Source organism: Hemibagrus wyckioides, linkage group LG21 (genome assembly GCF_019097595.1).
Source record: "Hemibagrus wyckioides isolate EC202008001 linkage group LG21, SWU_Hwy_1.0, whole genome shotgun sequence".
In the NCBI taxonomy this organism is placed as follows: Eukaryota; Metazoa; Chordata; class Actinopteri; order Siluriformes; family Bagridae; genus Hemibagrus; species Hemibagrus wyckioides.
The window spans coordinates 2,506,203-2,523,459 of NC_080730.1; the positions used below are offsets into that span (position 1 = coordinate 2,506,203).

The 17,257-nt window shown below is 42.9% G+C and overlaps 1 protein-coding gene across 2 annotated transcripts; it reads right to left on the minus strand.

Annotated features, from left to right (window-relative positions):
• Positions 1-12: 12 nt before the first annotated feature.
• Positions 13-15,937, minus strand: per3 (period circadian clock 3). 2 transcript variants are annotated; one of them, XM_058373697.1, is made up of 23 exons: positions 15,679-15,937; positions 10,776-11,251; positions 10,605-10,685; positions 9,944-10,101; positions 8,913-9,031; positions 8,257-8,458; positions 7,992-8,043; positions 7,594-7,736; positions 7,423-7,501; positions 7,188-7,294; positions 6,479-6,635; positions 6,236-6,344; positions 5,907-6,035; positions 5,631-5,739; positions 5,306-5,432; positions 4,863-4,999; positions 4,575-4,775; positions 4,232-4,492; positions 3,079-3,803; positions 2,721-2,913; positions 2,327-2,507; positions 1,730-1,880; positions 13-1,646 (listed from the first exon to the last, which is right to left on the minus strand). In XM_058373697.1, the coding sequence occupies exons 2-23, from the start codon at positions 11,087-11,089 to the stop codon at positions 1,527-1,529; spliced, it is 3,855 nt and encodes a 1,284-aa protein (XP_058229680.1). In that variant the 5' UTR covers positions 11,090-11,251; positions 15,679-15,937; the 3' UTR covers positions 13-1,526. The 2 variants fall into 2 exon arrangements, with proteins under 2 accessions (XP_058229680.1, XP_058229679.1); XM_058373696.1 differs by having other exon boundaries at positions 9,944-10,104.
• Between the last annotated feature and the right edge of the window lie 1,320 nt (positions 15,938-17,257).

Consider the following 17,257-nt stretch of genomic DNA (forward strand, 5'->3'; position numbering starts at 1 on the left):
TTTTTCCTTTCCTTTTCTTTTTTTTTTTTGCAAAATACATAGCCTGTTATGTACATACATTGTGTCTAAAAACTGTACAAAATACCCTGTTTTTCTGTCCACCATAGAAGACCATAACAAAAAAAAAACAACATCATTTTGTGCTGGACAGCTCGTCCTTCACAGCGCCGGGCTGACCCCGCCCCTGTCTGATTTTACACTTTCAACACCAAGGCTGCATTACAGCATGAACAACAAATCATGGCAACCCTAATTAAGCACGACTTCTCGCAAAAAAAGGAGGGGGAGACGTCACTAGAGAGCATCGTTTCGGAGGAAACACAGCTTTTTGGCATAACGTTAATAAATAAGTGAGAGGGAGATTTGAGGACCAGGTTCAATCATTAACGTGGTTGTGACGAGGTGACGGTTCTGTGAACATTTTTCCGGATATTTATTGATCGGCAGCGAAGGATTAAATTGAATCAATCGGTTAAAGTGCTGGCTTCAAATCTCACGCAGGTCACGTGTTGTCTGTACATGACATTTACTCGATCATTATGTTACGAAGCACTAAACATTTCACCAAGAGCTCCTTTGAATACTTACTCTTCTCAGCAGGGAGAGACGATATGAATTTGGGCGTCGCTTTGGACGATTTCTTTACTAACTCTTTCGAGGGTAAAAAAGAGGACCTGAGTTTGGGATTAAATTAGAGTTAAATTATGTGAAATATATTTATCATGCTATATTTATAAAAACAGTGCTGATTCTCAGTGTGAGTGCATGTCAGGGAGAACGAATTTGCTTATTCCTTCATTTAAATCTTTACAACTTAGAGGGCATAAAAATGGGGCAGCGGCTTAACGATGACAGAAAGTAGAGCCGAAAAAAGCCGTGCAAAAGGAACCGAGGCGGGATACGGATGAGAATGAGATAAAAAAATTCTCCCAATTAAAGCAGCAGCAGCAGCAAAGCATGTCTGGTGCATTTTAAGGGCAAAACTCTCAGGACATTACATACCACTGTTTGGAATAGAGACACCAGACAGAAAGGAAAAATATATATATATAATCACAGCTTATAGCATCGATATACAGTGCAATTATATTTTAGGAGACAAGGTGCTCGTTTTTGTTCGTCACGAAAGACACACAGGTCAGTCAACACACTGAGCGATCAGGGTCTGAGGGTCTTCATATAAAACACAGTGAAACCCAAACAAGAGCTTTAACCATACAAAAATAATAATAATAGATTAAATCAATACTGATATAAATTAAAGTTTTTTTGATAACACAGCGTACAAGATTCACAGTTGAGTGGTTCCAACGTTCAAAACCAACGAAGGTCAGTCATTTGTGGTGGTGGTTTCTTGGTCTTGAAGAGACTCGCGTCACGTCACGTCCTCTAATGGCACAAACGCGACACAGACTCCGCCTCTATCCTGCCCCCCCTTACCGTGAATGGGTTGAGGTGTAATGATGGTCCGGTTCAGTGAAAAGGGAGCAAGGTTTTTAACCTGAAGTGCAAAGGGAAGCTTCGCTTCAGGTGTCGGAGACAGGGCTGGCGTCTTCTGTAGGACAATCCTGAGCGGTTGAGCTGTCTGGAGTGGGCAGACTGTGGTCACTGGCTTCCAAAGTAGTAGGGTTACAGCTCATACATCCCTGGAAAACATACAATTAGTCTTAATTTATGTTTTCTGTGTAGTCCGTAGAGACCGTATGCACATGTTAATACAGCTTCTTACATGTGTGTTTATCTCCTCTGGTACACTGCGATGCTGGATCCAGCAATGGACCTCGGCCAGCTCTTCCTTCTGCTCCTGAGTGAACCACGGCTGCATGGGCTGCAGGAGGAGCAGCTTCTCACGGTCCTCCTTCAGAACCTGTGCCTGGTCCCTGTACACAGATATAGACACATAAAATAATGCTCATGGTCACACAAACACTTGCACACATTCATCTCTAAACAAACACACATGCTTTTCGTCTGCATAAGGCAACTACTCAGATTTAACTTCAGATAAGGAAGGTGCTCAGTGAGCTTCAGCCTCGGTCAGTCTATTTCTCCATCTACGTAAGTCACCTCAGCCAGCTGATTAGCGGTGGTCTCATTGTAAACCGTCATCTGGATTCACCTACCTCAGGGAAAACATGGTGGACAGTGCAATGAGACAACTACCATGGGGAGAACTACCTCGGCGAGAGTGACTGGCCGCGCTAAACTCTTTCCCCTGTGGAAAGAGATGACCCAAACAGTAACATTCCTATCATGTTCTCACAGGATTGATAGGGCGCTCCAGCTGATGGAGACACGCCCTACCTGCCTGCCTGGGCTCAGGTACCTGGGATGGATCTGATAGGTCATCATGACCGGCTCTGGTGTGTGCTGGATCATGGTCCACAGGGAGTCCTCCACACGCTTGTCGAAGCCGGAGCGTTCTGGTGTGTCCTGAATCTTCCTGGCCTTACGGGACGTGTCTGAAGAGTCATTGCTGGCAAAGTACTTGCTGCTGTTGCTGCTGCCTGTTAAAGCAGATCGTGTGGGTCAGTCAAAATAAGCACCACAACAACAAGCAAACCATCAAAGCTTTTGCCCCTGAGCCACGCCCCCAAATCATATACACCTTACCGCCACTGCAAGAGGAGCTTAACAATCATGATTAGGAAATGTGTCTTAACAAAAAGTGTATTTTATTAAAAGCCTTAATGAGTACCAGCTCTGCCCTTTGATTGTACCTGTATGGCTGGTGGAGGTACCGTTGGAGCCCAGGCCTGAACCCGAACCTAGAGAAGCCCTGGACTCTCCAGATCCACTACCCGAGGCATTGGAGCCAGTTCCGGAGCGAGCGTCCTCGTGCAGCAGCAGGTCCAGCAGCACACTGGAGGTGGACTGAGCATCCTGATTACCTGAATCGCTGGGAGTGTCCTCCTTAAAAGGTAATAAAAGACCAATCAGTCACAGACTCAATCATTAAACATGGCTTTCTAACCATTAATAGTATTAATATGACTAACATAATAACAATAATAATACAGAACTAACAGTATAATCACATCGGCCATCCCGAACATGTTCTTCTGAAAGTCTATTCACCTTGGCATGCTGCTCGTGCAGGCTTTCGGCTCGGCCAGTGTTGCTCTGCGGGGCGTTTGGTTTGGGCAGTTCCTCCTGCAGCAGGTTGAGCTGTAGTGGACTGCTGGACCTGGAACTGGAAAACAGTGCTGTGGGCTGAGCGCCATCTACATCCTCTTCCGGCCATGGGGACGAGATCGGTGAAGACATCAACGCCCCCGAAGCTGAGGGCATTAAGCTAGGGCCAGTCTGAGCAGGTGGATTTTCCATCAGAGATATAAAGGACGGATGAGGAGCTGGAGGAGGCACTAATCCAGTTGGATTTACACCTGGTACACCTGGCATGCCTGGTACTGCCTGGGGATAGATGGTGTAACTGGCAGGATAGGGCATGATGACAGCCACGACGGGGGACATGAAAGGATTCATGACCTGCATGACCGGCTGCGTCTGTTCGGGCTGTACCAACATAGGAACGCCATGCGGTTGCATGGCAACAGGTTGAGGTGGGATGGGGTAGTAAGGTGGCTGAACGGGCATCAGCATGGGGGAGAAAATGTTGGGTTTGGGGTTGGAAGATTCGGATGAGGAGTTATTGGGCGCAGACGATGCTATCGGCAGGAAGTGTGCGGGCCGTGAGCCGTCACTGTCGGATGAGGCCTGAGGCTTTGCACGCTTGTGTCTGGGTTTGCCTGAGTGGGATCTGTTCCAGTCTCCTGTGCTCAGGGGCCTCATGGCACAATCACCTACGAGAGAAAGTGCAGGGTTAGTGCGATTTCCTTAAAATATTATTTAGTTTATCGTTTGTACCATATAGCAAGACTGCTAGCAAGCTAAATGTTAGCTGGACTATCCAAATCTTTATCTTTCTATTGACTGATAATATAAAACTTAGACTGCTTTAGTAAAAAGACATTCTCAAACACTGCTTAAAGAATTTACAGGAAATTTCAGGAGAAATATTTCGTCTAGCTTTGACTTGCATAGCAACAGTAACCAAGCATGTCTGGGGCTTTGGATTGGTCAACGTAAGTAAGGGTTGATTTAAAACATTTACAAAATTTCTCTTATTGATTTCCATCAGCCTAAAACCTAATTAACATTTTTTCCAATAGTTCAATAAATCAATAACTGTCCACATTCATATAAAAATAAATGATGAATATCTGAAGACCTCTGTGATTGGAGTGCGCCATGCTGCTGTCGTCCTGTTGGAGGTAGGAGCTATACGGGCTCTCCAGGATGCGATGTCTGAAGCGGTCCACATATTCTTGCTCCTCTTTCTGTGTGTGTGCGGACAGCACCTCCTTTGTGAGGCCCACCACTTGGAACTCCTCGGGAGCCGTGGTGGAAGAGCTGGCGGCCGGCCGCGACAGCGCAGGAGCCGGGTCAGCCAGTTCGCTTCCCATTGGTGCGTCCTCTAGAGCGGTCACTTCTGAAAGAAACAGACAGGAAAAACAATGACCATCTCTGTCTGTGTTTAGTAACTGATTGAGTTCGCTATTATGGCTACTAACCAGATTCAGGCTGGGGAACATGCACAATGGTGCTGCTGTAGCTACACTGGCTGGTCACTGACACCACACTCATAGCTTTAGTGGACAGAGTGATGTCAGTGAGCGGAGCCCCGACCACTGCTGCTGTTGTGTGTGCATCAGTCACCGCAGATCCGGCTGAAACCTGGCTCTCCTGACCAGCACTTGCTTCCATGGCTGCTTCTAAAAGGGAAAGGGATTAATTAATAAAACAAAAGCATTATTAAAAAATGACCTGCAGTTCCTGCTGTTAAACATACAACTCTTTACCCTCAGCATTAGTTCTGTCCTGCAGTGGAGCCACAGGGGTCTTGTCTTCCTCGGATGTGGTAGAAGACGAGGAAGTAGCGATGGACAAGGATTCGATTTTCCGCTTCAGGGCAGGGCCGCTACAGCTCTCCAAGTATCTGCAGGAAGTGAAGGAGACATGAGAAAATATCTGAAAATCGGACATTTTTCAAATATACGAAAGAGCTCATGATGACACATATGGTACATAAAAATAATACAACTAATAAAAGGTATAATGTCATTTTTTTAGGAATTATTATGCCAACAAAGAGAAATACAACACTTAGGGATTTAAAAAGAAATTAGGGGAAATTGAACAAGGAGGTTCATTGCTGCACTACTATAAGAGTTGCTGTTACAGAAAATTAATCAACACCTTCTGATTAATCGACAGGAAATCATTGCTCTTAAAGACATCTCACCTAATGATGCTGTCCACACAGTTAATCTGTTGGTAAGATGGAATGCGCGACTGCTTCCTGTGCGAGTCCTCGAGGGAACTTCGGAGACGCTGTAACTCTAATCGCTGACCATCATGAGCTGGAGTTTCTGCAGCACACAGAAGGTAGAGTGAACACACAAACACACACACACAGAAGGTAACAGAAATGATTTCTGCTGGTGTTTAGATGCTTCTGCACAGCTGAACAGTTCGGTACCACAACTAATCACTCGTAGATTATGACCTAAGCGTGTGATTTTATTCTAAAGCATGAGCATCCAGTGTGTATGTGCTTTGTTGGTCACCTGTGCTAACTTTCCCCGCCGTTGTGACTTTTCTCCGAGAGTCCAGATACGCCTGCTGACCGCCCCTCTTCACTTTATTAACATTAGCACATATCTGCTGGAGGGTAACCTAGAAAAAGAATAAATAAATAAACATCAGCTCAACAACACTGTATTGGTAAAAGCAGTGTATACAATCCCAGGGAGATTTTATTGACCACCATCTCTGGCTTGTACATTAGGAATTGTTAAAAATTTTATAGAAATAAAGTGGGGAGACTTTATCTCTGGTCTCACCGGCTCTTTGTGTGAATCTTCCCACAGGTTCCCATTACTGTCGCTGGATGAAGCCACGCTGATGTAGTGCTCATGAGAACCGTTACTGCCCAGGCTGCCGTAACCGCTCGAGCCGTTAGTGTGGACCGGCTAAAAGAAGACAAAGAAGCCGATTTATGGTATCATGCTACAGTGTTTTAATCCTGTTCCATAACTTTGTGCTAAAATTTGTAAATATTCTAGCTCATATTTTATATTGTACCTCTTAAAGCAACCTGAAAATTTGCATTTATTCAATGGATTCAATGGTATGATTTTATTTGTGTGTGTGTGTGTGTGTAGTGTCTCACCTGTAGGAAGAGCTTGTAGATCATGGCCTGCAATTCTTTGACATCTTCAGACATGACATGAAGCTCTGCTTTGCTCTGAGCAGCAAACACATCCTCGTTCAGAGGCCCTCTGTCCACACACACACACACACACATAAAGACATACAATCTCTGTTAAAAAAACAGTGTTTCAGGGTTTTATTTTTATTTATCAAACAATTATTGTCCTAATACTTATAAGTCTCTGAGTGTTTCTTTGCTTACGTGCGGACTTTGTGCCGGCCGATGATAAAGGCCACCTTGCGGCTCCAGGGGTTGACAAAGCTGGACCAGCTGGTGTCCAGTGTCACAAAGTCTCCATTCTGACAGCGGAACCGGATCGGGGAATGTTCAAACGGTGGCTGGCCTGCGTATTTCAGAACTGCAGCAGGAGCAAAAAGCACGATAGTAAGTTCATCTTATACCTGGTTTATACACGACATCCAGTGACATCGCTCACACGCTCTCTCCTGCATACCTTTTGTACGTCTGGAGGATTAAAAGAAACTCCCACTAGATGGCAGATCTAGAGTCTCAACATTCCCTGTACCTCAGGCTTTCATGTTTTCCAGTACATGATGTTATATTTGTTTAAACACAGAGATGAGCTTTGTTTCTCTTTAAACACTGTCTTTGTGACTGTTGTCATGAACCGCAGCCTAAATCCAAAACTATGGACTTGAAATTTCCCGGTTAATTTTTCTGAATGACTAAAACAGAAAGTGGACTAGTGGAAAGCATTCCTGGATTATTCTTAATAAAGCTAAGGACTGACCAGGAACTAAAAGCTATAGACGATTTGAAATGTAACCAAAGGCAAAGCAAACACTTATGTGTGTGATTACAATTCATGCTCTACTCATGCTCTTTAAACTCTTGTGTGGTTTGCTGTAAAAAAAAAAAAAGTAAATAAATAAAAGCAAATTATGTATACTTTTTTGATGCATGGCCAGCATGAGGGTGCGGTCCTCAGGGTGGAGGCAGGTCAACACCGATGTGCCTATCAGGTCCTGAGGGAGGTAGCCAAGCAAAGGCACAGCACTGGAGAAAACACACACACACACACAGCACTGATCACAATGATCTTGTTCCCAGCTTTTAAACTAATATTCACTCTCGCACTTTTTAATTTGCACCTAAACATTTCACATCCTTCAGGGAACACTCACCGGTCATCTACTTCTAGGAACACACACCCTGGAGAGTGTGTTGTAGTGAAGATGCGCTTGTCTGTGGGAATCCTGGGAGCTGTGGAGCAACAGGTACGTCTTTTTAAAAACCTGAGGTTATTATTATTGTATCAAAGCTTTCAGAAAGGGGAAAGGTCACGATGGTCTCACCCTCGTATCCTGAGATTATGCGTTCGGCCAGAGCCAGGCAGCAGGGGTGTTCCTCCTGTCCGCCCATGCCCTGCACTTTCAGCAGGTAAGGTGTGATACGGAACGGATTGTAGCGCATCTCGCCATCGCGGTCCTTCCCTCCTCTGTGCACACACACAAAGAAAAAGAAAAACACCTTCAATTTTACCACAAAAGCACAAACGTACACTGAAATGAAATGAAAAGCAGCACATTTTTACAGACTAGATGCCCTGCAATTGTTTTCTATTAACTCACAAATCACAAAATCATATCTTTACATAAACGCTTAAGTGGCCAACTGGATGGACACGGCCGTTCACGCTGATAAGGTAACACAAAGAGGTTTAAGACTTCTGAAGTGGTGTTTGGACTCTGACCTGATTCTGCAGAAGAAGGATTTGACTTGGGCACATTCAAAAGGAACTGCAGCTACAGGAAGAGGTAGATAGACAGAGAGAGAGAGAGAGAGAGAGAGAGAGATCAATTAGGAAGCATTTTTTGCAAATCTGAAGTCACACACATCCCTTAAAAAGTTTCAAAAGTATTAAAAAGTTCATAAAATTTATAACTGAATTTGTTCGTAAAAAATGTATGTTGAGCTGCACAAAACCATACACTGGGCAGTATCATGTCCATACTCACTGCTGTCCGTCCCCACGTTCCAGGGTGGCAGGTGAGGCTGTGCAGTGTGAGAGTAAAACACGTTGACATCTTGGTGAAACAGAAGCTCTACGAACTTGGCCGAGTCAAGGAACTTGCGCTTGCAGTTAAGGATACTGGAGGCCTGCTCCGACGCGTACACAACTCGGCCCGTCGCTAGAGAGAACACCACCACAAAAGTGTCCTGGGTGAAGAAGAGAAAGAGAAACAGTGATCATGACATGAATATAGAGCACACAAGCATCAGATCCTGATATACACCAATCAGGTATACACCAATCATAATGTTATGCCTGATTGGTGTATACACACACTCTGCATATGAACTCTGTTGATGCAGTAAAGCATTATTAAAAGTATTAAAACACTATTATTCATAAATAAATCAGTACAGTACATGACTGAACAATCATTGCTGATATTAATTTATCTTGTTATAAGGTAAGATTAAACTATAAATTAAGATAAAACTATTAATTATTTCAGTAGAACATATATTTAATATCATATTTATATTTAATGTTTAACCTGATGGAAAAGAAATATGAATGAAATATTAGCTAGAACAGGTTGCCAAGTCTGTAAATTACCCCCAAATTCAAGTGTACACTGGTTGCTTTAACATGAAGTGGCCTTACTGTGTTTTTGAGTGTGTGTTCGGACGTGATGACCTCCAGCCTCTCCAGGCTGCACACCTTAGCGTCTTTTCTCTTCTCCAGGCCGTTGCACATCAGTAACTTGTAGTACTCGCTGTTTGCTACCGGAGGGCGCCACAGGAACAAAAACGAGAAATAAAAGAACGCTGTCATGAGCAGCGACATACAAGCAACGTGTCGGAAAGTGAGTCAGACAATGGGTTAATGGCCATATGGCTGGAGTGACCTAACAGACGTTATAACAGGAGACACGATCGTGTGACAAACACTGAAGGATTTTGGTGCATATGTTTGAGAAGTTTGAGTAGTAGTCATATTCCACCTCACGAGGTTCGATAATCGCTGGAAAAGTGGACTTTATCACGTACGAGGGACTGTGCAGATTCTGCAAGCTGACGTTTACTTTGGCCGTTTTTCAGAGCCGACGCCTCGTACAGTCCAGAGCTCACACTATTACATAATCAGCGTCTGTTCTCCATAAAACAGTCACGAATCAAATCCCTGACTCCGTCGTGAAGGTGGCAGACACACTCGTACTGGAATTTCTGCTTTCTGTTCCTCCATTATCTTTACACTGTGAACAGGATTAAACCTGACTTCAGAAGGGACTGGAAAGCTTTTTTTGTGAACGATTTCCGGCTTCCAGGGCTATAGGAATGAAATTTTTTGCATATTGCAATTTTTATTACTAAGCTTGCTATCACCATGCTCAATGCTTATAGACTAAATAAAACACCAGTTTATAAATACACAATCAAATATTCAAGTCTGTCTATCTATCTATCTATCTATCTATCTATCTTACAAATTTAAAAACACATTCTGAACAGCAACAGTCAGGTCAGCAAACCAGTTTCATTTAATTAAAGGGTTAGGCAGGAGTCATCTCTATTCTGATTGGTTGATGCACTCAAGCTATTTAAATTGATTTCTAAGAAAAGGGTTAGGAAAAGTCTTCACTATTAAGCAATTATAATTACAAGAGACCTGCTTGTGTGTGTGTGTGTGTTTACCTTGCACTTGTTTGACACAGTTAAGGGCGTAGTTCAGAGTCTCCACAGTGCTGGGTTTGCTGCGGCTCCTCTTCTCCGAGGGTAGCCTCTTCTTCATCTCCTGTACAGTGTGCATCATTTCCTGGTGGGTGTGGTCTCGGCCCTGCTCCGCTTGCTCACTACCGGAAACACAGAAATCGATCACACACTTCACAGCAGCGCAAACACACCTTTACTGCAGCCTGAGCATTATTACTCTGTATGATTCATCTCAGAACACACTGATCAGGCATAACATTATGACCACCTGTCTAATATTGTGTTGGTCCCCCTTTTGATGCCAAAACAGCCCTGACCTGTCAAGGCATGGACTCTACTAGCTCCCTGAAGGTGTGCTGTGGTATCTGACACCAAGATCTTAGCAGCAGATCCATTAAGTTGTGAACTGGGGCCTCCATGGGCCCCACCTCACAACTTACAGGACTTAAAGGACACTGTTGATAGATAAACTACACAGTTCATTAAGGTGTGTATGTCATGTGAGCTAGAGATTTCTTATAGAAGAGCCGCTGCTGTAATCATGAATATCTCATCTCAGGACACTTATTCACAATCTGTGTTCCCTGGTGTTATGTGCTATTCAAATAGAATAGAACAAAATTGAATTGAGTGTAGAATTCACCTGCAGTCTGCGTGGTGTCTGCTCTGACCACAGGCTGTGCTGTGGAGGCTGCAAGATGAAGAGCCGGTCACAGACTTTGAGCTTAATGGAGACAAAAAGAAACCGTATACATAAACACTAATGACACACACACACACTTTAACACACTTTGTGTAATTATTCCTTTATTACCTCTTGGTGCTGCCTGATCCCATGGTGCTCCCAGGACTCCCATCAGCTGATGACGAATGCCGTGGTGTTCCCTCTACACTATCGTGACCTTGCTCTGCTCCGGAACGTTCTCCACCACTCTCCTCTTGACTTTCTCGTCGCTCGTCCATCTCCTCGTCTTCTCCAGAACCCGACCCGGATCCTGACGCCATTCTGGAGCCGGATCCGCCACCATTGCCTGTTGGTTCCGCCACCCTGTCGTCCTGCTCCACTGGGCCGCCTCGATCAGGAGAACCGTTCTCTTCTCCATCCCTGTAGTCGTCTCCACTTGGCATGCTCTGGTTGGTCACGCAACCAAATGGTCACTTTTTGGGCTGTTTGGGTTTGTTCTTGTGGTTAGACTGGCCGACTCTGTTAGTCTATGGAGAAATCCATCTGTAAACCCTGAGGATGGGATCCTCAATGAATCAGTAGTGTGAGTAAATGGCTTGAGATGCCTGGAAGAAAAAGAAAATGGTTAAAATAACGAAAGATCGGATTTAATTTAGTGTCTAATACAGATGATATGCTGCTTAAGATCTGACTCAATTCTGCTGAAACAAGCATCATCAGATTTTATTATTTTATTAATAGTTTTTTAATGACGACTCGGTTGCTCTTCATGCAGTTTATTTGTGAGGTTATTACAAATGATATGATTTCTTAAGATATTTACATGAAAAATAAATTCTCAACAAAAAATATCAGGTCTGATGCAGAATGATTTTTAATAACAGAAATCATATTTTTAATGATTATTTTCTTATTGTTGCCTGTAAATTATTTATTAAATCTAACTATGGATTACATGAATGAATGACATTTCATTTTATTTCTTCTTTTTTCTGGTAAATCCTTATAACAAATGTAATTAGCAACATGCTAACAGTTTACCTCAGCCAAAGACACTGTGGGGATTTTTTTCCCCTCATTCAACCTTTTGATTAAAAAGAAAACTACAGATTGGAAGCATTTTTACATGCTCATTTATGAGTCCACAAGGTTGTTTTGTCACCATGAGCATTTTATATCACTTTTCAAAGCAATAAAATAAACGAGAATTAGCCAAGTAGCACAGCTATCGTTTGTTCGCTAGTAATGAATCGTTCACTAGGAGTCGATTCTGTGAAGAGTCGACTCTTTTAGGTGAACACGCATAAAATAATATTTTTTTCTACTTTTTTTGTGGTTGTATGTAATTTACCTACTTTTGTGGTGTGATGTGTTTTGAATCTACTAAAAGATCAAGATCTTAGCTGCAATATATATATATTAGAATTAGAACAAAATGTAAAGAGTCGACTCATATTAGTGAGTCGAGAGAAGTGATTGACTCAACGAAAATTTTAAATTAAAATTTTCTTAAAATTAGTGGCGCGTGCCCTGTGCTTATGAACTGACAGATCTTATAATAATAATATCACAAGAGATTTCGGCACTTGAAAGCATGTTGATAGAGGTGAGGAAAATTGCTGAGTGCAAACAAAAAAGACACAATAGCCCCAGCTTACTCAGCTCTAACTAATGTCAAAGTGTAGATATGAGTGTGTATCGCATCTGTATGGTTTTCACTAAGATCTGCTCTGAGCTGAGAACCTTGCCTGAGTCATCACTGTGGAGTTACATAACTGACTTTCATTATTCAGGGAGGTGCGAGAGGCTCCGAGGCAGCGCTGCTCTGCCTCTGACATGGGATCCGCTGAGGAGTGCTTATGAGATTTATGGATGTGGCAGCTGCAAATTTATGCTTCACACTCATGTGTGCCTCGTCTCAAATGGCGAAGGGGTTCAATGCTGTGTGTGCTGAAGGTTCTACGTGGTGGCTGCCATCTGATAAGCAACTTTAACAACAGAACATTGATGAAATTCAATGGTTAAGAATTATAATCTTTAAAGAGTTGCATCAAGCTGCTGGCAGGTTTTTCCCCCCTATAAATAATCATGCGAGGTTTACTGTCATCAGTCTATTTTCATTTAATTTATGTGACCTGCTGAATCATATCTGTATGTTAAGTGCCAAGCATTTAAAATCTAAAATGGTCTTGGATAAATCTCACATCTACTGTTACACAGACCCCAAAGGAAGCCTTACTTGGGCATTTCAAACATTGTGCCCAATATTTCGGTCTCTTTTTCAATAAATAGGTAATTATTTAGAAAACTAAAAAAAACCCTCTATAGCTAATCTGATTCGAGAAAGACAGTAACACCACACTATCTTTTCTCTAGCTCTGGGATTACACATGACTCTTATGGCCATCCCCGTCTCAGTGTCAGAGATTAAACAAGGTCCCTGTGTGCAGTAGTCAAGCCAGTAAGATCCAGGTTTGATCATGTGACCTGATGAGTACCCTCAGGTTTTGCCTCTGATCCCACTGAGGGACTGAGAGGCTCCTAGGAAACTAAGTCAGTCTCCTAAACATAAATCATAGCCATAAGCAGTTAGTGTAGTGCTTTTGTTTGCACTTACAGATTTTATTCAAAGTGGTTTTAGTGGAAGTGCAAGCAGTTAAGGCTCTGGGTCACTGATCGGAAAGTTTGGGGTTTGAGCCCTGGCTCTGCCAAGCTACTGCTGTTGGGCCCTTAACCCTCCCTGCTCCAGGGGTGCCGTTTCATGGCTAACCCTGTGCTCTGATCTAACAAGCTGGCATATTTGAAACCCTGTGGCGGTGGTAGCTCAAGTGGTTAAGGCTCTGGGTCTTAGACTAGAAGATCAGGGTTCCTGCCCCAGCACCACCAAACTGTCACTGTTGCGCCCTTGAGCAAGGCCCCCAACCTACCCTGCTACAGGGGCGCTGCCTCTTGGTTGACCCTGCACTCTGACCCCAACCCCCAAGTATGGGATATCCGAAGGAAGAATTTTACTGTGCAGTGATGTATACGTGACAAATAAAGATGTGACCAAATGCCCATTTGCTTCGCAATACTACACCGTATTGTCCAGAGAAGCTAGCATGAAGTGCTCTGAGGCTTTGACACACTGTGGAAGTGTCTGAGTTTCCACCTGATGGTGAATATCGAGCAACGTTTTTGTTCCACTGTTAGAGGAAGGATTATAAAAGTTTTGTAAGGCATTTTCTCATTCTTCCTGAGTAACATTAGCGTTAATGTTGAGTCTAACAGTTGTAGCTTTGCACATACTCATATTTTAAACATGTTTTACTTCTATTCTATTGTGTATCATATCACAGAGATTTCGGATCCCTTCCTGCTACAGGGTAAAGTGGTGAAATTACTGTTTGTCATCATCACACACGCGCGCTCTACAGAGGAAGTGAACAGAGATTAGATTGAAAGCATTGTGCTGATTTCACTTATCCGTCCTGCGCTGCTACCGAAAATAAAAAACTGACACTTTGAGTCATGGGACATGAGTGTGTTTGTGTTCTGACTGTTACTCTGTTAAAATCCTGTACAACAACAACATCTTCCATGTGCCGGTAAATAAAGGCACCCACTTCTGTAACGCGATTCATGACAAACACAGAAGTGAGCTCTCCGATTACAAAGGCTGCTATTGTTATCAGGTCTGTGACAGGTTGATAACTCCGGCTTATATAACCGCTCCCTGTGGCTTTTTTCCAAATTTGCTGAGCTTTTATGCTTTTTTTGCTTGAATTTGTGAATTCATGAGCACAGGATTCTTCGTTTAAACATCTCCCAGTGAAGACACAAAGGTAAACACTTTCCTCCTGAGAGGGCTGGACTCATGCTCCACACATGTGAATGGAAGAGAGCTTTGGCTGATTGCGCGTTGTGATGATGTCACACCACTCGCCTCGGCCCGAGTCTACGGAAAAGATTCCTGTGGGAACTGTAATTTTTGGGTTTAACAGACTACAGGAGCTGAATAAATGTTGCTGGAGGAGAGCAGAAGAAGTTCATCATTATGGGTCACTGTACAGGTGTCAGGTCTTGACCCTACTCAGTCCAGTTCTAATATACATCCGTATTTTGTGCCATGCTGACATCACTCGGTTATTAAAAGGATGTCACTGTTTATCATAATAATAAACATGTATACTGTTAAAGCAATAAGAAATGAAGTAAATAATACACGAGTTCTTTTTCTGGAGTTAGACAAAGTGTTTTGATTCTGTATGTCAACGTGTTTGTTTTTGAAAACTTCAACACTGACCAACATTGGAGCATTACAAATAATGAGCTGCTACTGTAGAGCAAGACACAGCCCAGGGGGGCGGGACATGTATGCTTTAGAGACCCTTTAATTGGATGAATACCAAACTAGTACAGGATGAGTCATCAAAAATGCTCTCTCTCTATATATATATATATACTGGTGTATACAAATATTTTATTTTTTATTTTAATTTCTTTTCCAAGTCACAGGAGGAACAGAAGAGAAACCGGTTTCTAAAAGGACAGTTTCCATATTTTCTAAGAGTTTTACCTTCAAGGAATAATGCCCGTGTTTCAGTCACGTGCAGTGCAGTGTGTTAAGATCAAATGTATACAATGTCCACACACACACACACACACACACACACACTGCAGCAGCAGGTTGGTTCAGTTTCTGTGACCATCACTTTACATTACATCACCGCGCACATGGACCAGTCCACTGGACAGTGAATGACCCGCAGTGGTCACAGCTGTTTTCTGACACATAATCAAACGTATCACACCGGAAGTGCGTCAGAATGTAATAGAATTATATCGGAATTAAATTGGTAGCTAAGGACCCAGCGGATTACATTGTTGGGTAACTAATCTTAGGAAGAGTGATCAAGCTTCAGGCCCAGAGAAGTTCAAAACACAATCAAAACACATCACACAACATCTCACAACATCACACAACATCACACAACATCTCACAACATCTCACAACATCTCACAGATAATAAATCACACAACTTGGTGTTACCTCGCGCGCAGGACCGACGTGTGCGGATGGAAAGTTGCAGCTAATAAGAGCACGCATTTGCTGTCTCTGAATTTCTGGATTTATTTATCTTTTTCCCCTGCCGTTAAAACTCCCAAAAGAGACGAAAATAAACATCAGACTCCCGGTTATGATCCATAAACCCCGGGGCTCGGCTCACGCGCCACGCGCACAACTTCTCCGTTCCTGTGTTATTGTTGCGCGTTTCAGTTTTTTCCCCAGACGCACACGCATTACTGCAACGTGAGCCGGGCCACTCGAGGCCACGCCCACCCGCCGCCTATTCGTCAGAGGCGCCGACACGCACGCGACGCCATTGGACTTAGGCGCACCCGTGTGGGCGTGGCCTGGCCGCCGCGCGTTTGACTGGCTGCCGCCGCGCTCACGTGTATCTCGGTGTTACACAACGAGGGGAGGACAAAACAAAAACATTCCCCGGCGCTCGCGAGAAAGAGAAAGAGAGAGAGAGAGAGAGAGAGAGAGAGATTCGTGGAAGCTCGCGCGAGGGTCGTGTGGTTCATTCAGTCCGGCGATGACGTCATTAAAGGCAGGATGGAGAGAGACACGCCCTCGAGGTGAAACAGGTTCAACACTGGGTTCAGGTTTCTTTTCATTAAAAAAAGCCCTGAACCTCAATTAGGGAAGAGATTAAAAAGTGCTTTGTTGAAATTTCCGACTTAATAACTCATTTCGAGCTCTACATCGTAATTCAACACAGCTCGTTATTACAATGTAATAACTACACATTATTTCGTTATTACGATCTAATATTTCGTTCTTTCCGACTTATTCAAACGTAATAACTGCTTATTACCTCACTGTTTTTACTCAATATCTCAATTCAAATTAATATGAAGTTTTTTATACTTAGAAGTCATGCCATATATATTTTAATATCTTTTTGTTTTGACTTTCTCACTATTTTGATGTCTTATATCATCGCATTATCTTATCTCGTTTTTTTTTTTTTTTTTACATAAATTCTTATTTCATCTTAAATTGTTATTTCAGGATATATCATTTTAATGGAATAAATTTCATCTCATTATTCGGACTTTCCACTGTCTCATTATTTCAACTTGAACACATTAAGATCATTAAAGTTTGTTTTAACATTACCTGTAACTTTATTGTCCAGAGTTTTCAAGTCTGTGGGACGTTTGCATTTCCTCTCGTGTCCCAAAGTTGGGATTTTTAATGGAGGAAAAAAAAATTCATTTATTAATTTCCCCTTAAAGACTCACATACTTACAAATGAATTATGCAGATATTCATTTAACAGATTTTCTTCAGAATCACAGAGTGAAGTTTTCAAATCACAAGTTTTATTTTGTCTTTGGTCCAAGAGTATATTTGTAGTAGTAGTAGCCTTTATTTGTCATATATACATTACAGAACAGTGAATTTTTTTGCATATCCCATCCTTGGAGGTTAGGGTCAGAGTGCAGGGTCAGCCATGATGCAGCTCTGGGTTGGGGGCCTTGCTCAAGGGCCCAACTCTGGCAGCTTGGCGGTCTCCCGGTCAACAACCCAGAGCCTTAACCACTTGAGCTAAATGTAA

Coding starts and splice junctions, on each gene's coding strand:
- per3 (XM_058373696.1), bottom strand. CDS start 11,089: ATGCCAAGTGGAGACGACTACAGGGATGGAGAAGAGAACGGTTCTCCT. Junction 9,032..9,943: donor CTGTGTCAAACAAGTGCAAG/GTAAACACACAC, acceptor GCCCTCCGGTAG/CAAACAGCGAGTACTACAAG. Junction 1,647..1,729: donor CAGAGGAGATAAACACACAT/GTAAGAAGCTGT, acceptor TATGTTTTCCAG/GGATGTATGAGCTGTAACCC.